This window comes from Octodon degus, unplaced genomic scaffold (genome assembly GCF_000260255.1).
Source record: "Octodon degus isolate 3935 unplaced genomic scaffold, OctDeg1.0 scaffold00024, whole genome shotgun sequence".
Taxonomy (NCBI): domain Eukaryota; kingdom Metazoa; phylum Chordata; class Mammalia; order Rodentia; family Octodontidae; genus Octodon; species Octodon degus.
The window spans coordinates 9,971,793-9,995,534 of NW_004524600.1; the positions used below are offsets into that span (position 1 = coordinate 9,971,793).

At 38.7% G+C, this 23,742-nt stretch overlaps 1 protein-coding gene across 10 annotated transcripts in view; it reads right to left on the reverse strand.

Annotated features, from left to right (window-relative positions):
- The window catches only part of Bclaf1 (BCL2 associated transcription factor 1), a 46,490-nt gene extending 26,619 nt beyond the window's left edge, over window positions 1–19,871 (reverse strand). For 5 of the 10 annotated variants that reach the window (XR_192440.2, XR_002820553.1, XM_023712272.1 and 2 more), the window contains exons 1-7: window positions 19,731–19,871; window positions 11,980–12,083; window positions 7,754–7,867; window positions 5,799–6,707; window positions 4,050–4,715; window positions 3,751–3,920; window positions 1,490–1,595 (exon numbers count right to left, since the gene is read on the reverse strand). Coding sequence is in view for 8 of the 10 variants with exons in the window: in XM_023712272.1 (XP_023568040.1) it covers window positions 1,490–1,595; window positions 3,751–3,920; window positions 4,050–4,715; window positions 5,799–6,707; window positions 7,754–7,857 (1,955 nt within the window). In the remaining 2 variants the exon portion in view is untranslated. Of the gene's footprint in view, window positions 1–1,489; window positions 1,596–3,750; window positions 3,921–4,049; window positions 4,716–5,798; window positions 6,708–7,753; window positions 7,868–11,630; window positions 11,796–11,979; window positions 12,084–19,232; window positions 19,343–19,730 lie in introns of those variants that run through there. The other 5 variants (XM_023712273.1, XM_023712271.1, XM_023712268.1 and 2 more) reach the window with 4 other exon arrangements.
- Window positions 19,872–23,742: the final 3,871 nt, after the last annotated feature.

The following is a 23,742-nucleotide window of genomic DNA, read 5'->3' on the forward strand; positions in this document are numbered from 1 at the left end:
TTTTTTTTTTTTGGCAGAAGTGGGGATTAAACCCAGACCCTTGCGCTTGCCAGGGAAGCACTTATTCTACTGAGCCATCCCCCCTGCCACTCTTTGCTAACTTTTGAAAATCCCATTTGCAAATCTACCTCATTGCAAAATAGGTATTAAGGGGCTGGAGAAATGGCTCAGTAGAATAAGAGCTTCCGTGGCAAGTGCAAGGGCCTGAGTTCAATCCCCAGTTCAAAAACAAAAACAAAAAAAAAAAAAAACTGAAATGCGTCAAAGATATATACACTCATTTCAGTCAGCAAAAATAGTCATGTTTTGGGGCCCTGGCCCTAGCTCAGTCCTTTAAGTGGCTGCTTCCACAAAGTTGTCAGCCTCAGGTTGCTGGAGTTCAATCACAACTCTCCTGCTGGCCAAAAGTGCCCTGAAGGCATTCGAGGAACAAAAAAAAAAAAAAAACCCTTATGGGGCCTGGGCCTTAGCTCAGTTGTTTTGAGTGGCTGCCTCCACAAAGCTGTCAGCCTCAGGTTGCTATAGTTCGATCCCCACAACACTCCAGCCAGCCAAACCACCCCTGAGGGCATTCGGAGCAAAAAAAAAAAAAAAAAAGTCATGTTTTGATTGGATACTACAGCAGTTTGAGTTTATCATCATGTAATTTTCCTTTTTTTGGGCAGAACTAGGGATTGAACTCATCAGGCTTATTCTACTGTGCCATCTCCCCAACCACTCATCATGTAATTTCAATACAGCAATAACCTCCCTGAACACAATTACTACCTCCTACAGAGTGCATATTCTAGTGCATACTTCTACTGTGCACCTTTCCCTCTTTCAAGCTAACATCAATTGCAAATTCCTACTGCTTCTTTAGCAGTCACTGCCAAGACCATACCAAATGAGTATTAAGCACTGAGTTAAGATACTTTATAACCAGTATCACTAATTGTCACCACTATTCTGCAAACCACGCATGATCTCTATTCTGCAGATAAAAACTGCTAATAATTATATAACGTTCCTCATAATACAACAAAGTGACAAATCCAGAATTACTATACTATAAAATTATCTTGACTTCAACATTTGCGCTCTTCTTGCCATGGAAGTTTTACCTCTCACCAGGTATTTGATTTTTGTTGCACCTGCAGTTCAATGCAGGGCTGGAAGGCAAGCATTCTACCACTGAGCTACACTCTCAGTCAACACCAGGCATTTTTATTTCACAATCTTAGTAAATTCAAGGATTACTTCAGGTCTCCACTTCCCTCCCTCTCAGAAAAAAACGTGCAAAGTGGTTAAAAGTATTTTAATTTCTAATGATAAATTTGGACCAAGTAAACTATGAACTTTTTTAAGACTTAGAAATATTTTTCTGAATATAAACAAGGAAGAAAATTGGTTTACTTGTATCCTAATGATAGTATACTTCCTTTATAAATCTTGGGAGTTTCTTCCTACCAAAACGTATTTATTTCAAAATTCAGCACATGACACATACCTGTGTATCTCAGGGCTCTTTTGCCGGGTACTATGTTCTTCAGTGGCTTTCTGATATGAAGTGAACCGCTCGTTTAGGGTCACTGCAGGTGATTTGAAGTATTGCTCTGTTGATTTAGGAGAAATACTGCCGAGTTAGGAATCTTTACTTTAAGAGGGGATTTTCAATTGTGACAGAAGGGTGTAGCAGGTGAGAAGAAAATAAATACTCAAGGAACCTAGCAGAAGAGAATCAAGTGTTACAAAAAACTCCTACCCTTTCCTTATTAACCTCCTGTATCTCAACAAATGAGTGATCTCAACTTCTTCACAGGTCCGTCAGTAGTACATATAATCTAAGAACTACATATTAAATCAAGAGTCTTAATTCTATTCTAATGCACTATTTCCTCAAACAAAAAGAAACAACATATGGATGTCCTTATGCCTTGCAAACTGATAAATGAAGGAAGCTACTTCAGGTAATCATGAACAGAAAACAAAATATACATAACTACCTACAAAGATGGATTGAGAAAAAAAAGAATTATTTCATCAAGAACTATATTGACATTATCAAAAGATGGTGTTAAGTAAAAAATTAACACTCCCATTCAACTGGAAAAATATATTTAAATCAATTTACATTCACTAATTACCCCAAAACTGGCATCTTGGCACACCTGACAACACATTTGATATCATCTTGCCTGCCTTTAAAGAACTTTAAAATTACTATTACTGCTGATGTTTTTAAACCACTTCAAGATACGCTGTATATGTAAGACATATAAAGTCATGAACTATGAAATGTTACATTATGAAGCAAGCTATCTGCTTAACAGGTCAACATACATCTGTGTCAACTTACCGCCCAATATCCAGCACATGTCTCATAACCAATCATTAAAACTTGAAATGGCCACTACAAGGGTAGTGCCTCAATCTTAATTCCATGAAACCCAGGAATTTGATCTAGCAACTCAGTTTTTATGCCATTTTTGCCAGGAAGACAGGAGATTCAACTTTGCCTGTATCTTTCAACAGCTATTTTACTTTGAAACATGGATTTTGCCATTTCAAAACATATTCCAGGACCTAGTTACAATGAAAAAGAAAACATCACTGGGCATTTTCAGCTCTATGTTAAGAAAGAGCTGTTTAGATCCGTTGCACAATACCAATTATGAAACATAACTACAGTTCTTTTAAAAAAGGAAAAAGGATATGAAAAAAGAAAAAATTATCAAAATGTGATCGCAAAATTCAGCAGTAAATTTTAAAATGTTAAGACAAGTCAAAAAAGGGTGGAAAAATGAAAAATGTTAATATTTCCTATTTTATGTACCACAGTAATATGGTCACAAACTAGTTTACAAATGTAAAGCAAAACAGCAAAATTCTTGTTACCATGTTTAATTATAGCTAAAAAGAAATTATTCACTGTTTTGACCTATCACACACAAAAGGAATTGCTAGTTTCAGCTTTTATGAGTTGTTTTTATAACAAACTTTAAAAAAGCTTAAGACCAAACAGCCATGAAGGTTCCTACCTAGTAAAGAATCTATTAAACACAAAAACAAAATTTAACCTAATTGCCCAAAACACCATACTCTAAAACCATTGAAAATTACTGGTAGCAACTATGGAACTACAATTACATACCGGTGAAAACAGAAAATCACTATTTAGATGAAGAAGTGTTCTATTATCCTAGTTTGTAACTATTCATGTAATCACTATCCATTATGCTTTTAAATTTCTTAGACTTTCTCCCTTTAACAAGCCTAATAAATTTTCTTTTCATTTATCAAATTTTATAACAAAGTAGCAGTAAAGACATTGAAGAGGTTTTTCACTAGTTTCAGATTTCCTTAAATACTAAACCAAAACTGACTGGCAGTAACACTGCCTTTCTTCTGTTATAAAACTACGCCTACTGTACATTATCACAAGTCACAAGCAAACGCTGTAATATAATATTTAAGCATTCTTCATGTCAAACACTGTAATGGCACATTTTTAAAGACTTTTAACACTAAATAAATTCACTTTATACTTTAAGAAGACAGTCGTTTAGAACATAACTAATATTTTGGTCATTTATTAAATATCTTCATGAGTCTCAATGCTAGGAAAACTGGTGACCCACCAATTTTTCCAAATTCTTCATAGTATTAGCGCACACCTGTCAGCCGTGGAGTACACTAGTATTAAGCCTAAATATCCATTTATTTCATGCAAGAGAAATTTAATAACAATACTAAACATATTAAGCATACCTTTAACATGATGAACCAAGGACACAATGTGTTGTATAAACGACTCTGAAGTGCTTTTGCTGGCCTGAGGCAACTTAATGTGGTCAAAGATGGATCGGAATTCTTGCTCCTTCTTGACAGAATGGACAAGTGTACTAGCAAGCAGCCTGTCTTTAGTCAGGGAGGCTGGTCTGGAATATATCAGTAACACACACAAACAAAATACACCATTGGTTTGAATGTGAATATAAGCATGTTAAGAAAATAATTAACTGTAATATTAACTGCCCACAGGTTACTTACTGTCAATATGGAATTACCTGTTAGAATCATCAAGAGGAACAGGTGCCATTTTGAGTTTGACTTCAGGACGGTGAGAATCACTTGCTATCATTTTGATCCTAAGGGGACTCTCCTCTCTGAAGGTAGACTTCTCTCGTGCATCCAAATTCTTGTGTAGAGGGGGACTGTAATCAAAGAGGTCTTTGAGCTTTTCAGACTTTACCTGCTCAGGTGACTGTGTTTCTTTCTTTACTGTTATTCTTTCAGAACTTTTGTCTTCTTCCTTGTGCTTGTCTTTTGCAGTGCTTGGCCTTTCTACTACGTAGCCAGTCTCTTTGAGTTTGTAATTTTTTTCTTCTCTAAATCCATCACTTTCTCTATTGCCTTTCAACGAAACTTTGGACTTGTACTTGGTTCCTTCATCCTCAGTATTCCGATGAGATGCAGTAGTAAAATTTTTACCCTGATCTGCAAGGACTGACTTCCTGAATTGTCTATAATCCTCTGTCTCCTCTGTGTCATCCCCTTCTGAATCATTAAACTTCTGTTTTCCAGACTCTTTATCACTGAAGTAATCTAGAGCTTCCTGGTCTTCCCATTCTCCCTCTGCCCTCCCTTTCTCTGATCCTTTCTCCTTTGGAGCTTCTTTATCCCTGGTATTACCCCTATCGAGCAGGAACACTCTAGATTCTTCATCTGTGAACCTGTGAATAAGCAAAGGATAGTAACTCTAGATTGCATTCACTGTAGATCACCTACATACTTAAGGAAATGTGCTGACATTATCACAGGACCAGCAATGAGAGAAAATAACCCTACCTCTTCAGAGTCCGCTTCTAAAAATTATAGAAAGTATCCATATACAGGACTTACACACTGATTTTTAAGACAAAGTCATGTATTAGACTCCCTGAAGTTTAAAAATAAAGCCATCCTTAACACATATTCTATTTGGTCACACCCCACAACAGTGCACCAACAAATAAATTTATACAGAAATCCTGTAATATACAACACAGACTTAATTTAACTTTTGCAGACAAAAACCACTAAAACAGAGGATATGTGTTGCTACTCATAATCATCTCAAAAATCTAGGCTATTCTGCTTACTTTTTAACAATATAAAACAAGCTCACACAAATGAACTTAATACAACTGTTAACATGTTATTTAATACTCTATCTGAATCGTAAAATAAGAACTCTAGAAATCTGGCAATAACAGGAGCTTTTCTATTAATTTAATAGAAAATCAATTATAGGTTGTACAACACAAATGTATTTTGACTCCATTTTCTCACTTTGTAAGGCAATTCATACAGTAGTAACCAATTTTCAATAAATTCATTAGCAATTCTCAGTAGTTAACTATTAAACTACTGGAGTCAGAAATAGCTCTTCTAAAGTTAGGCAGAATTTATTAAACAATGACAAACTGTTTATACTACATAAGAATGTATAATATAAATGCTTTATGTAGATCATATTCTAATAATAAAAGAAACTTTCAATTGGTTCTCTAATTTCTAGCTTGCATGGTTCTTAATGTATCAGTTTTCCCTAATACTACTTAATTTGTCCTCAACTGCATCCTGAACTGAATTAAAAAAAAAGCAAAAACAAATTCGTTTCTATCAAAACACTTAACTTTCAACAATACCATATGTAACAACTTGTAATTACCTCATGAAGCAGGAAGTCATGAAAAACTACACATATTATAATTTAGTTTAATTACACACTGAATTGGAATACTTTGATCTAAATTCTGTATTCTGGTTCTTACCTTTTGAGGAACTTCCCAGTCTTTGCAGTTTCCTGATCTCCTCCATCAGGGTAAAACGAAGAACGTCCCCTAGACTCATCTCTTGGAGCATTCTGTGGTGTGATTGTCTTTGCAGGGCTTCTTCGTGAAGGGATATGATGAATTGGACTATTTTGAGAAGGACTGTAGCGACTAGATCCATTTCCAATTGAACCAGAACCAGATCTTTCAGGACTATGCTGAATGGAATGTGAATGCTGAGAGGGGGTATTTTTTGCAGAGTGGACTGTACTAAGCATGGGGGCATCAGAGCATGATGAACTCTGACTAGGTGGTGTAGCAATAGGTGAAGGACTATGGGGTGATCTGGGACTATTATCATAAGCAGAAAGGCCAGGCCATATATCACCTGATGTGGCTGATTTATTAAATTCATCAATAGATTCAGATGGATCATGTTCAAATGTATCCTTTGTTTCTTCTTGTGATTTACTTTTTAAAGGACTCTCTTCTTGGGGTTCCCCTTCAGGTTTTTTGGTTTGTTTTTCCTGAGATCCTCGTCTTTTAGAGACAGGAGATTTGCTATATGGGGATGAAGAGCGAGATGAGGATGATCTTGGAGATCTAGAGGATCTATATGACCGACGAGATCTGCTTCGGGATCTTTGAGAAGAAACTGATCTTCTTTTTGGACTCCTGGAACGTGAACGACCTCGTCTAGGACTCCTAGAGTGCCTTCTATTCCAGACAGGTCTATAACCACCTCGATGATATCTACCTCCTCCTCCTTGGTAATACCCTCTACCCCTTCCTCTGTACCCATAAGGTCGTCTCATTCCTCTATTATTTCTGTAATCTCGACGATAATCTCTAGAATAAATACGATCTCTACTACGAGATCTTGAGTATGTCCTGGAACGAGACCTAGAACTAAAAATGAAATAAATATCAATGTAAGAAAAATAAAGTGTTTCATCCTACCACATAAATACTTCTGGATGAAGGTAACAAAAATTACCAAAGGCAGAAATGTATAATTTTTTTAAAAAATCTCATGCATACAAGTTTAAAGTTTTGTTTTTTTTTAATTGCTAAGGAAAATATTAACAGCATAAATTAAAGGCCTTAGGAACAAAGGCAAAGAAAACATGGGGGAGATAATACAATCCCAATACACTACATTACAGTACACCTAGGCTGGCACTAAAAGTGACACTGTAAAAGATAACTTAATGGACTGCCACTTTGTACTATAAATATGGAGAAAGGTAGTCAGCAAAGTTAGGCCTAAAAAAAAAAACACAGAAAGATCAGAAAGTAGTATTACTCTAAATGGATCACCTTTTAAAATTTTTGTGTGGTTTCTACTTTCTGTGTTGTATTATCTATCACTAAAGAAAACCAGAATTGATACTTTTTAAAGGATCAACTCACTATAGATATTCCTCATTTAACAACCTACTTAATATTTGTTCAGATTTAGAACCCACCTCTTGTTCTTTACCGTCTGGTACACCTTGTTTAGAGAACCTCAGTATCTTTGATACAGTACATCTTGCTTATGTATTTTTGCTGATTGCACAATAGAACTAGTCTTATGTTGTATATTACAGTACTGTATGAAAGAGGCAAATAATAGCAAAGTCATCAAGTTGGAATTTCCCTTCACTTCTTTGTTCTCAATACTGTAACGTACATAATATATACAATTCCTCATTTAGTGACCGACTCATTTAGCAACTATCCTACAGGAACATACAAGAAATGTCTGCATTTAAACCTAAGATGTGACATTTATTAGCTTGTAACTTGGCCTATTTTCAATTTTTAAAACTCTAAAATGGTAATAGATCCATTTTCATAAGATCATTTAAGAATGAAATTTACTAATAAGCTTCTGTACGGATATAGCAATCATTCAATAAATATCACCTAATATAACTATTATTAAAAGAATCAGAAGCACAATAATTCACCTGTATCTCTTCTTTCTAGAATGTGATCTTGATCTTGATCGAGAACTGGACTGTGATCTAGACTTTGATCTTGAAGAATGTGATCTAGAATTGGAGCGACCCATTTCTTTTCTCCTAGTCAAAAAGCAAATATTAAAGTCATAACACAATTCAAGTTTCACATTTACTTATGTTCATATACAAATTAAATTTTATGAATATTCTTGTTCTTTTCAAAGGAGCCATTTAGAAAAACACTGTCCCTTACTGGCACTGCTTTCACCTGCATGACAGGTGCTGTATATTACGGACAAAACAGAATAGTTGTATGGACTATCCCACCTACGTGTCTCAATTAAAAAATACAGTAGCTCACAGAAGACAGAAAAAACAATATTGAGACTACAGCAAGTTAAGAGTCTATCCCATGCCCAAGACAAATACCTGCCTCTTCTGTAAAAAAAGATAAATGATTTCAAAATATTAAAAGACAAAAAAATAAAAATAAAAAAAAAACTGAAACTAAGAAAAAGTGGCATGATAATAAATCTACCAAACTGACATCAACTACTTTATGGCCTTGAAATGAGACGAAACTGACCACTCCATAAATACAATACTGGCTGAGTGGTACTGGATAGTTTCCTAATAGACTAAAGGTCACTAAGTCTTTACAGCTGAAGCCGTGGCTCTTGTACTAGTACTCATGACTGCAAGGTAAGAATGAACTTATGGGACGATACCTAGTTTACCCTGTGGTTTTTCCAGTAAGAAGATGAAAAAAACTGGGGAGATTACTGCAATCTTTAAACAGGGGTACCACGGTATTAATACTTAGACTTCATTCAACATACAGCAATCAGTAACAGATATGATGTATATGTAATACACATATGCCTTATACATATGGCAAATCACTCCATACATTCCAAATACCACCCTTTCAATGAATCTTAAGTCTGAGCCTCCTAAGTTTATTTCTGCTGTGTACAGATAGTTAATCCTCAAGGGTTAAGGGCACTGACCCATACGTATTCAAAAACATGCATTGTAGGCTGGCAAGATAGCTTAGCAGACTAAGCACCTGCTTAGGCAAGCACAGGGACTGGGGTTTGATCCTCAGCACCACATGCAGCGCTGGCCCCACCCCTAGCCTCACTGAGCCAGCCACCAAGACTGGGCATGGGGCCTGTAATCTAAGCACTTAGGAGGCTGAAAACAGGAAGATAACTAAGTCCAAGCTGTGTAGAGACACTGTACCAAATACATAAATTAAAAAATATATATACATGACAGTAGCCTGCTGCTGACCAGAAGCCTCACCAATAATACTAACAACACACACATAAGTAAAAAATATACAATATGAAACTTACTAGAAACAAACTGCATACATGGAAATATGTATCACATATTAGTATCACATATTAGTATCAAATGAATATTCCCAACACTTGAGCTTATCACAATAACAGATGTTTATGAAACTAAAATATTATTACTATATTTAATTTTATGCAAGTATGATTTGATACTTTATACTTTTAATTAAAATGAAGCCATGTACAGTAAGTGTATACTGATTTAAGTTTTCATAGCTTTGTGTACATGGTAAATGATACTAGACTTGTCTAGCCAGGTCTGGTGGGGCAGGCATATCTATAATGCATGCCTATAATCCCAAAACTCAAGAGATTGTGAGAGAAGAATCACAAATTCAAGCCCAACCTGAGCCACCTAGTGGCTTAGCAACTCTTTCTCAACATTAAAAATGAGGGGCCGGGGAGATAGCTCAGTAGAATAAGTGCTTGCCTGGCAAGCGCAAAGGCCTGAGTTCAATTCGCAGTTCCGCCAAAAAAAAAAAAAAAAAAAAAAAATTAAAAAGCATAAAAAATGAAGTTTTAGAGACATAGTTCATTGTAAATGTGCTAGGTTCAATTCCCAATATTTGGCAGGAAAAGGTGGCCTATTGTCTATATGTATTTTATACATGTATGACGTACTTTTTAAAAATTGTCACTAATTTCCAAAAATCATCCATATAAAGTATACTCAAGAAATTTAAACCTGCGTTGCTCAAGATCAACTGTGTAACTGTTTCTAAATTTTGACTTACTACTAATCATTTCCATAAAAAGATCAACTTACCTTCTAACATCCTGTCATTTTCATGCATTTAAATCTTATCTCCTACAACCAAATATCTGAAAGCACTTACTCACTTAACCAAATCTTTTTGCTCAGTTTTACAACAGTATTTTGTGATGAATTATGGTAGTAATGATAATGTCTGAATACTGCCTCTTCAAAGAATACAAATGAAAATTTCAAGACATTCAGATACTTTTTTAAAAATAGAATTCTCTATCACCTTTTTCCTTCTATTCTCATCATCATCTCAATCCCAAGTAAGCAAGAAATATATAAAGACAAAAATAAAAAAATGCAGGTTCAAGGTTCAAAATGGTGGAATTAAGAATTCCACAACACTTAGCGAACAAATTCAGCATTGGCAGATATTCCACACCCAGTGGAACGAACGTTAAGTTAAATTTGGTTTGGCAAATCTTGTAATTTCAACAACATAGTGAAACTGAGCAGCAACCATACAAAATCTCTAAGGAATCTAGATCACTGAAAACTGACTCTTGATTGGTATTTGATTTCAAAATATTGTAGTGCACTCAAACTTTTTAAAGGGCACCTATATGTAATTTATACTCAATTTTGATTAACCTTAATTTCAAAAAACTGATTTTCTTCCCCTAAGACAATTATAAATACTCTAAAAAAACAAAACCAGAGCTGCATATGATTTTGGAGATCCCAGCAATAAGACAAGATCCATTTCCATAGTATTAGAGAATATTTCTCACTTATTAAGAACCAGAATCTCTGATCTTAGCCCTTGAGGTTTTTTGCATTTTTTTCAATGGAAATTTCTGTTAAATGATTCAGGAACTTTATAGGCTTTTCCAGCACTGAACATCTCAGTTGATGTGAAATAAAAAATGAAGACTCAGTCTTGGCTAAGAAAATGTACTCTGTACCCAAGACTACGGGTACTTTTAAAAATATAGATGGCATCATTAACGATGGACTAGTCAAACTGAAAATTTACAAGGATGCTTTAATGCAATGTCATCTCTGCTGGACATTACAAACTTGCAGCATCTGAACATAGTAAATATCTCAGAAATAACTTGAATGCATGCATTTCCCAGAACCTAGCAAGTTTATTTTCCATTAAAAAGTTTGAGTTTTGTTGCAGAATACTGGGGATGGAACCCAGAAAACACTGAGCTTTTTTGTTTTATTCTCAGACACATCTCCCTCAACTGCCCAGCTGACCTCAAATTTACAATCCTTCCGCCGCTTCTGCCTCCCAAGCAGCTGAATTACAAGCATGTACCACCACACCTGGTTTGGCTTTAAAAAAAAAAAAAGACACACAGAAAGCATGACTATAACCATACTTTACTCAAAATGCTGATGCAGAAGGATTGAGTGAATTTGAGGCTACACGGGGCTATACGATAGGTTCAAGGTTAGCCTAGTCTACACAGCAAAAACCTGTCTCAGAAATAGGCAAAACAAAACAAAACCATACCAGTTCAAAAGAAATTTGGATTGATTTTCTTGCCCTCCTCTAAATTTAGTTGGCTAAAAGAAGTTAAAAATATAGCCTCTGCATTTAAACTACCTGGTTCAAATCCAGGCTAAGATACTTCCTTGTGTGCCTTCCACAATTCCTTAATCTTTGAGCTTCACATTCAATTATAAAGTGAAAGAAAAACTACAGCATCCACTTCAAAGAGTTGTAAAGGACTACGTAAGTTAATACACATAATTCATGTAATACAGTGTTTGCACATAATTAGGAATTAACTTTAATTACCTTAAAAACCAAAGTAGAGAAAAAAGTTAAGTTATGAAACTCCTCTTGTTTGCATTAGGGAAGATGGATTAAGTAGCAGGGCCGTTTGTCTTGTTTTAAAATGGCTCTGTTATGTTCTGAGTCTTAGCAGAGGTGTTTACAGAAGTGAAGAAGCAGATATACCACCTAGAAGCAGGAGAGATGAAAAGAATCTTTTTCCTAAAGCTAACTTAAAATCTGACTTCATATAAGTTACTCCCCCCAAAAAGCTTGAGCAGTTAATCACTTGAGCATATTTAATCAGTCAAAATTGAGCACATTGAATCAAGTCAGTCAAAACTGAAAACCACAAGAAATGAGTGTTATTTACCTTGGGCTTATTATACAGGATCAAGAAGTCAGTGAAGCCTTTAAATACTGTAAAGTTCTTCCTGGAGAGAATGTTCTGAGAAATTACACTCTAAATTAAAATTCCTAACAAAGATAAAAAGAAAATACAAACTTATGTTAAATTGACTATACACTATTAGGCACTGCAATAAACTAATGAAGGCATTAATGATGTCAGAAAAAAAAGAAACTAACTTAGGAAAACAGTAAATTTTTAACTATAAAAATTTGTTTTTTAGTAACAATGCAATGCCTCATGTAACAGACAGCAACTTAACCTTTTAATTCAAATACCTGAATTTAGAAATACAGACTTTAGAAAACAAGATATGCTGTCATCCTATTGAAAAATTCCTATGTAATTACTAACTCCATCTTGCCACAAACATAATGTATAAAAATACTTATGACAGTTTAATGTTCTGCTACTTATTCTAACACCATTTGCTTTCATAGTTTCATCTAAAAACTGACTTAACGTGATATAACAGCCATAACAGTAACTCTAAACCATGTGCCTAAAAGCATTTTTATATAGAGACAGACAGACAGACAGACATACTGAAGTAACAGTAGGCAATGAAACATCTTCTGAAAGTCAGTACTCTTCCCATGTAATTAACCATTAGTGTGTATAAATTTGGTTCAAAATACTAAGCAGTTATCAACACTGAAAATCAGCTTTGTAAATATTCATTATTCATTACATATAAAAGATGGTCAAAAACCATGAGGGAAGCAGGACTTAAATTAGAAAACATAAACTTAATGTATGTCCACGAAGAATTAAAAATGCAGGCCAAGCATGATGGTCCCAGCACCAGGAAGGCTAAGGCAGACTGCTGTGACTTCAAGGCCAGTCTGGGTTATGTGTTCAAGGCCAGTCTGCCTGAACTGGAGGGAGGAGAGGAGAAGAGAGAGAAGTGAGGAGAGAGGGAGAGAGAAAAGGAGGGAGGGAGCAAAGGAATGGGGAAGGGGCAGAAAGGGCAGGAGAGAAGAAAAATGTAATAATGGGAATACAAATAATTTAGTCTATTAAGAAAAGTAACCATGGACCTAAAAATAGGGAGGTTAAGATAACTGCAGTTAAAGCTACGAGTGTTGGCACACTGCCTGTAAATCCAGCTCTCTGGAGGCTGAGGCAGAGGATCTTGAGTTCCAGCCCTCTGTTGAACAAATACCCAGATCAGCCTCAAAAAAACTAAAAACATTCCATCCAAGGTTAAGTCCAGGAAAAAGTAGGAATATAGTAAATCTTAGCTAATCTGTATAAAAGTAAAAAGCAGCAAAATCAAAAGCCAAGTAGACCTGGATATAGAAAGTTTCCTAAAGTATACTCAAGTTTAGTTATTTATAGTATCAAAAGGGCAGAGAAAAAAAGCTAATCTTCTAAATTACTGTACTGTTACAAACTTTATTCTAACTTAGATAGAAGGCAATGATGTCACTGATTTCACCCCTGAAAGCAATACAAGGATCATTGCAGCAAACAGCCCCTAACAATTCAAAAAGGCCAATTACAACTTTTTTTTTGGGGGGGGGGGGGAACCGGGGATTGAACTAAGGCCCTCGTGCTAACCAGGCAAGTGCTTATTCTACTAGGCCATCTTCCCAGTCCCCCAAATTTTAACTTCTATACATCTGGAGATAATCAACTGTCAAGTCTCTTTATGTGAAGTGACAGTTTACTGTAGTTCTAAGAATGTACACACCAGAAACAGAAATCTTACACGGTAGGTTGCTGAACCCACAGCTATATATTATCTAGTCTACAATATATTCAAGTATAGTACTATCAAAAATAGTGGATGTTCAAATTTTTGAAAAGATGTATTACAATAAAAGACATACTCCCAGTAATTCCACTGAAAACTCCCCCTTTGAACACACTCAACCCATCTTTCTTGCCACTTTCTAAAACAGTTCTCCAAATCCTTTCATGAGTGTCTTCAGTTGTACTATCCTAGGCTACCTTGAGGTACTTAATTCAAAATATTCACCTCTTAATGTTATTCTGATTTTGGGAAAGAGTCAAACATAAGATAGTGCCAGATCTGGTGAATAAGGTAAATGAAGACCCAAAATAATGTTTTTATTTGACAGCAACTGTCTGTTACGTTTTGACAGAAATTGCTATAATGTTTTAATTCAGGACACTGAAGCAGCAACAAAAAGATACTTATGAAAATAAATCGTAAAAGGTGTCTCAGAATTATTTACACTTGGAGCTTCCAGGGAGGGGAGGGCAGAAAATACCAAATAGTGACTAAGTGCTACATGGCAGAGGAGAAAATCACAAAATGATGCACCTGGAGGAATGATCAAGAGGGCAACTTACCTAAGGTAGGTCCTGGGGTCCTCTTTAAAAGAAGTCACAAACTAAAACAACATGCCAAAGATTCAAAAGGAACAGCATTCTAGGCAAAGAATACAAAGCTTTGCAAATTCAGGACAGAAAAAGTAGTAGAAAATTGAGGTACTGTACTCAAGGAGTTGAGAATACAATGTAGGAAAAGAAAGGCTACACAAGACCAAAATATAATCTAGAAGGCTACAGTGATAAGTCTGAGTTTTACTCCTACTAATGGAAGATTCCTAAAAAGTTTGATTAGCATAGTAATATCATCTGACTTAAACTTTAACATGATTGCTTGCACAGGACAAAGAGCATGGGAAGGAGAGCAACGAGACAAATTAGAGATGCCTGGATAAAGTGGCAGAATCACACAAATGAGGTAAACTCAGGATTTTGTTTTGTTTTTGTCAACATGACCTCCTCATATATTATTAAGGATATGGAACATTAGATAAGGAACAAAAAAACAAGAAAATTCCTACATTTTAAGTTCTGGGCTCTTCTAGGAAAAGTGCAAGGTTAGCACAGGGGCAGACAAGGACAAGAAATGTGTTTGTTTGCCCTTTGACGGGCCAAAAGTACAGAGTGTAAATACTCCAGAATTTGTGATTTCCTGAACCCAACAGTGATCGCTCCAATATCCTAACAGTACATTAATGTGGCCAAAACTCAAGTATAGAATTCAAAATACCAAACCTTCCCTTTATTACAAAATTATTATTAATACATTCCAATTGTAAAGAAATATAGTAATCTGCCTCATGACTCTTTATTCATGATTTACCAACAGCCAGTGAGGAACACAGAATAAATTAACCTTGATTTTAAAAAGTTTTAAAAATAAGTATCTAAAACAGCTTGTCTTTTATGGACTATGTAATGAGTAGCGAGAACATGCAAGATTAAAGAACCTACAGTACCCAAGATAAAGTAACCACAAAATATTTTTCCCCTCCTCTACTTAAAGACTGAAGTCAGGGCCCCTCATACCAAACTATATTCCCTGATCTTGTTCTCTCTCTCTCTCTCTTTTTTTTTTTTTTTTTTTTGGCTGAACCAGGGATTGAATTCAGGCCCTTGCACTTGCCAGAGAGGCGCTTATTCTACTGAGCGATTTCCCTGGCCCAGATCTTGTTTTCTTTCAAGATCAGGTTTCATGTGCAGTTCAAGGGTGGTCCTGAACTCACTTTATAGCCCCGGCTGGCCTAGAACTTGAAGGAATCCTCCTGCCTTGGCCTTCTGAGTATTGGAAGTACAGGCACTGCACATCAGACAAGATCTCTTTTGTTGAGACAGGCTCTTGCTCTGTCACCAAGTTCCAGTCTGGGCTCCCACTTGACATCTTTCTGCCTCAGCCTTTAAGTGCGCCTCAAAAATACATTTTGTTAGGTTTTACTATTTCAAAAATATTTGCGCCAAGTCTTCATTGCATCATACTCAAGGAGTCTGGGCCAAAGATTCCTATAAAACACATAGCACTGTTCATGAGCCCCGTCTCAAAAAGGCAAACAAAAAGAAAAAAAGCAACTTGTTAGTCACATCTTCTAAAAGGCTTAAAAGAATACCCAGTGATCAACTTAAAATTATGGATGACCTTATACCTGGAAATCTAACAGTAGACAAATTACTTAATCTCTTTCAGTTTCTATTTCTGCAGGTATGAAAATGAAGGTGGTTGGTAATGGTACTTAAAAATAAGGAACGTAAAAAAGCTGGCTGTCTGGCATATGGTACACACTACTTAAGCAATAACTTCCGTTATTGTAGAACTTGTTTGTGAGTTTTTCTAAAAGCTATCCATTAAGTTTACTTCAAAATAATTCTGTATGTATGCTTACTCTTGTCAGAATAGCATTAATCATCATTATGTATGTCTTTTCAGAAATGCTTACTAAGATCTCTGGAATTTTAGCCAGGTATACCAATAATCCCAGCACTAAGGCTGAGGCAGGAGTCTGAAGATCTTTGAGGTTGGAGACCAGCACAAGCTATACACTGAGCTCAAGGCCAGCCTGCCCCAGCAGTTAGGACCTATCTAAATAAATAAGTAAATAACCTCTGGAATTCTACTTTTAAATATATAGTACTCGAACTAAGCACAAGGGCAGTGACTAAGGTTCGAGTCCAAGTGCAGTGACCAAGGTTCAAACCCCAGATTGCATGCTGTGCCAGTCCTGCCCCTGGTAGTGAAAGCCTGTAATCCCATTACTGTGGAGGCTGAAAACAGGATGATCATTAACCAGTCCAAGCTGCACAGTGAGACCCTGTGCCAAATACATAAATTTTAAAAAATAAAATAAAAATATATAGTACCCTACAAAAAAAGCAACACTTTTAAACAAAATTAGCAAAACTGGGCTTGGCACACACCTAAAATCAAAAAATTTGAGAGGTTTTTGAGGCAGGATCCTTTGAGTTCACAGACAGCCTGAGCTACACAGTGAGCTCAAGGTAAGCCTGCATACACTAGACCCTATCTTAAGGGGGGGGTGGGGGAAGACCAGCTATGGTTATTAAATCCAAAAATCTCTGCCTCAACTACTGGGATTACAGGCAACTGCTGGCACTGCAGGTGTGCACAACCCCACCTAGCACTTTACATTTTCGTTCTTGAAAAAAAAAAAAATCTAATTAAAAACTTGAGTGATTAGTTATAATTTTTTAATTCTTAGACCAGCTTGTTGTCACCTTGCACAAAGACCTTAGAAATGCAAATCAGAACACCAAGTTGTTGATTTGAAGACAATATTATGCAACAGTGAAATTCATATTATTTTGTTTAGTGAAACTATCATTTGTAATTTTTCTATTGTAATACTATTTTGTCCTTTAAAAAATTAAAATTAAAAAAATTTTAAAATAAGAATACCAAGCTGTGCCATTCCCTTTGTTTATGTGGCCTTAAACTTCCTAACTTCTTGGCCTCCATCTAGAAATAGAAAAATACTGGGTCAAATGAAATTGATGTACTTGATAATTTCAAAACATATCACAAATATAGGCCAGTATTACCACCTTAGTATCGATAGGCTGCCTGTCTTTCAGTCTTAAGAACAGTCAAAAAACTGATGTCAAATAATGAACCCATAACTATAACTTCAACATTTACTGCCCAGAGATAGGATACTCTTCTTGATTTCCTCATCTACTTATCTGTTAAACAACAAAACACTGTGAAATTCAAAATAATTTGTTCAACTGATGGCTTTGAAAGTTTCTGGGACTCTCCAGGATCTATGCATAAGTGTAAAAAAATTAAGCACCTGCTTAGGCAAACCAGGGACCTCGTCAAGCTGAGCCCGCCTTGCCCTGGGAGCACACTGAGACTGGGTGTGGTGGCTCCTGCTGTAATCCCAGAGCTTGGAGGGTTAAAAACAGGAGGATCACCACAAGCCTGACCTGTGTGGTGAGACCCTGTAGACTCTGTACTAAATACATAAAAATAAAATAAATAAAATCTGCAAAACTTCTCATCACAGTTAATCTACTATAACTTGTTGCCCACATAGTCAATAAATTCAAGTAGCTCTATTAATTAGAAATCCATAGTCATGTCCTAATATACTATTCAAAATCCATCCAGCTCTAGCCAAAGAGCCTCTTAGCTCTTATTTTAATTATCAAAATTAAGCTGAAATCCTGGGTACACCTCAAAGTAACAACGTGAAAGACCTGTAGTGGTCGGCGCCTCCCTGGCACACATAAGGACCCAGGTTGGATCCCTGGCCATTTCCCAGGCACGAATGCCGTGCCGGCCTTGAAACCACAGGCACACCATGCGAGCCACCGAAACGAGCATGGTAGTGAACGCCTGTAATCCTAGCAATGGAGAGGCTGAGACAGGAGGATCTCTAGGAGTCCTAGTTGAATAACGAGACCCATATGAAATTAAGTAAACAGATTTAAAAAAAAAAAAATGCTACAACCCATCACTACATAGTCTTTGTTTACCATAAGCTACTTTAGACACTACTCATCAAATTACCCTGAATTGATTAGGATCACACCAAAACGCACATAAACTTGCAGTTTTTGCAACGCAGCACCCTGAACAGTAACCTAAGCTTTCCGACTAAAATAAAAAATGAGAGCCCACACTAAGAAAATAGAATTTTTCTTTTTCATATGAATATTGCAAAGACTGTGACAACTGATCCACAGGTCTTAAAGTAGCTAATCAATTTTTCATCCACTTAACCAATGTGCTTTAACTTTTCAGTTTTGAAAAACTTTAAAAAAAAATTTAAAGGGTAAAGTTGTTGCCGGTTGACCCTGACGAGATAAAACTTAAAGCGAGGTGGATTTCAGCAGTGAATTCAACTACTCCGAAACAACTCAAGATACTGTCTCAAAATTATTCAAAAATGGAAAGGGCAAGGCGGTACACAGCCGCCGAGTTCAATCTTGGGACGGAGGGGCCAACTTATGGGTTTAAAACGAAAGCTAAATCCATAACCTCAACTCACCACTCTCAACCATTTGCCCTACTAGCTGTACACCCACCCATCTTGGCTGGAACTTTTTTTGCACAATGTAACTGAGTCACTCGCAGAAAATCCACGACTTCGTTCGCATTATTAGAAAAGTGCTCTTTCAGGCCAGAGCCGGCCCGTTCAGGGCAAAAACTGTTCCCCACGCTTGGAAACAGAAGCAAGGCACCAACCGCTGGAGTCGACTTTCAAGTTCGTTTTGAAACAGGTTGGGAGGGGGGGGACGGAAATGCTGAGCCCGGGAGAAAAACTTTCAGGCGACACGAGGGGTGGAGTCAGCTACAAAGGACTGCAGGATCCTCAAGCTAACAAAAATGAGGCCTAAACCTTTAGGTTGCGCGCAGCTGCGCAAAGTAGTTTTAAAGAGGAAAAAGGGAGTCAACCTACCCAGTACAATCTGCTGCAGTTGAGTTTACCAAAGCCCCAAAGACTGGGAACGAAGATAGCCAAAAATAGGCAAGAGGCGAGCACAAAAGAGACCTCGCTGGGAGCCCGCAGCCAGCCTAGGAGAGGAAGAGGGAAAAAGGAGCGCGCGTGCGCAGAGCGTACAGTCGGGAGCGCGCCAAGGCCCCCGCTGAAAATGGGGGCAGGGCAGACGAGAGAGGTCTGCGCAAGCGCGAGAGAGGCGCGCGGTCCCCGGCTGTGGAGCCAGGCTCGCAGCCGCGCGCGCGCCGTTCGCAAGGCTTGTCCCATCCCCCACCTCCTCCGCCCGTGGTGAAATCTCGGAAAGCTCAGAAAAGCTGACACAAAAACGCACAAATAACGGCACAACACCTCCTGGATTCTCTTATCGACACCGACCCGTCACCACCCACAAGAGTCACAATATTCACGAGTCCTCATTATTCAGTTCTTTGAGTGACCTGAATATAGCGCAAGGCCTACCTGACACGATGAACTGCAGTTCCCGGGACTAAGCTCCGTCGTAACTACACAGCGGCCATTTCCCGACTCAAGAACGAGAGGAAAACCATAGAGGTAGCTCCGACGCGATAGCTCGCCTCCGTCACTTCCGACTTAGGGCGTGGCCTGGGGTGCCGCTAAATAGCTCGGTAGGCCCCGCCCACTCTTCCGCCCCAGTCCGACCCCTCAGCTGCTAGTAATATGTTGCCTGAGGCTTTCTGGGAAGTCGCGTGGCTAGTCTCGCGCGAAGATGCTACTTCTCTCCCGTAACGGCCGTCTCCGCCTCGCTGGCGGCCGATTGAAGGGGGAGGGTGGCATTCTTAGGCGGTGAGGTGGCTCGGCTCGGCTGTGCTCGGTTCGGCTCGGCTATGCTCGGTTCGGCTCGGCTGTGCTCGGTTCGGCTCGGCTATGTTTGGCTCGGCTAGGCTGTGCTCGGTTCGGCTCGGCTGTGTTCGGCTCGGGTCGGCTATATTCGGCTATGTTCGGCTTGGCTCGGCTCCGCTCCGCTCGGCTCCGCTCGGCTCGGCCGGGCCTCCGGATTCTTTGGCGTAACTAATTTGTGAGGGAACCCAGTCTAGGCCTTACTATGGCCCCTTCTCTCTGTGGGACCAGCCCCCACCAGACCAGCAGCAAGAAGACCGGAAGTCCAGACGCCGCTGCAGTCGCAAACCTAACTGTCCTCCGCCCTGAAGCGCTGCGTTTCTTTAGGGACGTCCGGATTGTGTGCCCGTCTTCTTTGCTGTTAAATATGCTAAATGCACTTTGTCGAAAATGACCACTTTCAAAATAAAAATATATATTTTCCCCAGTAAAAAAAAATGACCACTTTCTCAGTTCCTCTGCTGATAAAAGTCCCTTTTCACGCCTCAATGGTGGGCAGCTGTCTAGTGGGACCCCGATACAGCTGGCGGCAGGGGATGCTCCTTGCGACGCTGCTGAAGCATTTTTCCACTTCTGGCTTTAGGGAGGTTGGCGTAGGCATTAAAGAGAAGTACACGAAGCAGTGAAGCTGTCAGTCTGGACTGGAAAGGGACACTGTGTCCGTTTTATCTGCCAGAATTATAAATCGCAAGTAGCCCAGCCACATTAGACTTGAATCAAATTGGAGGGGAGGGGAGGGGAGGAGGAGAAAAAGGAAAGAAAGGAAGGGAGGGAGGAAGGAAGGTAGGAAGGAAGAAAGGAAGGAAAAGAAGGAAGGCTAGGGAGATGGCTCAGTAGAATAAGTGCTTGCCTGGCAAATGCAAGACCCTGCGTTCAATCTCTGGTTCCGCCAAAAAGAAAACAAAAGAAAGAAAGAAAAGGAGTCAGGGGCTGGAGAAATAGCTCAGAGGCATAAGCACCTACCTGGCAAGCACAAGGACCCCAGTTCGATCCCTGGCTCCACATTCCATGCTGCTAGGCCCAGGATGTGGCTGCCCACCGTGCAGCCCCAGTGTGTAGCGGTGCACACCTCTAATCTCAGCAGTCAGGAGGCTGAGCCAGGAGGATCTCTGTTAGCCCTGAGGCTACAAAAGTGAGCACAAGACCAGCCGGAACTGCATAGTCAGCACACTAACACTTCTCTTGGATGCAGCCTCTTCCTGAGGAATTAAAGTGTTAACACTTTGATCCTTTAAGACAAAGGATTCCAAAATTGTGTTCTGCCAGTAGAAGGCCCTGAGTAAAGCTGTTCTCAGGGCTGGGAAGATAGTTCAGTAGAATAAGCGCCTGCCTGGCAAGCGGAAGGTCCTGAGTTCAATTCCCAGTTGGGCGGGGGAGGCGTTCTCACCTCACGAGCCTCACTGCAGGGCCTGAATTCTGAATTCTAGGAGTTTTGTTCTGTGTCCATACTGCCCCTCATCGCACCTGTGGAAGTAAAAACTGGACTCTTTGGCCTGTGTTGCACCCTGGTGAGTCCAAAGCGTTTAGTAATTAGGTGCTTTCTAAATATTTGTTGAAAGCCTGGCCAAATAGCTCAGTGCACCTGCTTAGGCAGATGCAGGGACCCGGGTTCAAGCCCCAGAGTGCTGTGCCGGTCCGCCCCAGGGGCGCACTAAAAAAGCGATTGAGAATGGGTGTGATGGCGCCCCTTGTAATCCCAGGGATTACGGAGGCTGAAAACAGGAGTATCACTAGGAGTCCGAGCTGTGTAGTGAGACCCTGTACTAAATACATAAAAATAAATATTTGTTGAGTGAATACATTAAAAGAAAAAATAACCATTGGTGGCCCAATACAACTATGCTAATTTACATGTATGAGGTAACAACTGTCAAGCTACTTATTCAAAATACACCTATGTCTGACTGGAGTGTTCAGAGGGTAGGATACTATGTTTTGCCCTTTGCAATTGTAAATATATTGAAAGTGGGGTCATACCTCCCCCACCCCCAAACACACAGGGTCTCACTCTGTATTCCAGGCTGGTCTTGAACAAACAATCCTTCTGCCTCTGCCCCATCTCCACTCCTGCCCCAACTTTCTTTAGTAATTTTGATTGTAGTTGTAGTAAAATATACATTGATCCTATGAGCTAATCTCCTTCCAGTATATCTGTGGATGAGTCCGTTTCTGTTATTTGTGAACATGAGCCCTGAATAACATGTCAGTTTTGAGTAAAAGCAGGTCTTATAAAGAACAACTTTCAAAATGATCTGGCTTTTTCTCATTTGTATGTCATGAAACAAGTGGATCCTCTTGCCTAATCTATTTCATTTCCTGCTGGTGAGTACAAGTTAACTAGATTTTTTTTTTCTCTTTGTCCCTTTACCTGATTAGAGTGTAGATGGTTTTGTTTTGGTGTGTGTGTGTGTGTGTGTGTGTGTGTGTGTGTGTGTGTGTGCTGGTGCTGGGGATGGGATGCAGAGCCTCCCATGTGCTCTACCACATGGTATTCCATAATTCCTGAATGTGGAGTTTAAAATACCAATAAAATTGTTACTCATGCCAAGCATGGTGGTGCATGACTGTTATCCTAGCATTCTAGGTGACTGAAGCAAGAGAATTGCAGGTTTGACTGGGCAATTTAGCCACTAAGTCCTTGTGCCCAAAAAAAGGACTAGGGATGTAGCTCTTATCTGAGGCCCTATTCAATCCTAGTGTGATTAAAAAAAAAAATTCATGAATTACATGTTGCAATATTATTCCTTACTTTTCATTTCTCCTTTTTTTTGGTGGCGGAACCGGGGATTGAACTCCTGCCTGTGTGCTTGCCAGGCAAGCGTTTATTCTACTGAGCCATCTCCCAACCCCTTCATTTCTCCTTTTTTAAAAAATGCATCATTAATTTAATTAGTATCTTAGAAATTTAGAACACTAATTTATTAGGATAAATTCCATTTGTCAGAGCAAAGGATTGGAGGTAGCCCCGGAGCTGAGGAACAGCTTTGATTTTTATGAAAATCTGTGAGTCCATCGCTTTCTGATCCACCTTGCACTGATCTGAAATCTGGTATCTCTCTTTCTCGGTGTCAAAGTTCTCACTCTCAAAAAAAAAAAAAAAAAAATCTCGCCCTCCTGAGGTCTGGGCTTCAGCAGCTTCTTTTTCTTGAAGTAAGCATCAATGAGGTATTTGGGGATTTTCACTTTGCTGATATCAACTTTCATGTAGGTAGAAATGACAGATTTCTTGTGTGTTCTTCATAGAGGAACACGATTAAGGCTAGGAGGCCCAGTCACAAGTAGCAAGCCACTGGCCAACTGCCTCAAGAAGACCACTCTCTTGCCTCTGTGACGCCCAGTGAGGATCATCAAGATGGTGCCGGGAGTGATGCTAGCTTGAAGTTTCCTCATGCTGACTGAAGGGTTTCTTGCTGTGGCTCAAGAGCTTTCAGGGCACATCTTCAGTAGGGTAGTATTTAGGCATTTTTCGAAGCTTAACTACCCAGGTACCTCCATTCTGATCCCCACCGACTGGTTTTGTAATCATAGCAAAAACTTTCTCCTTTTTCTTCTGATCCTTCAATTTAGCAGCTGTGTACTTTCTCTTGTACAAAGCTTTTCTGAATACATAGCA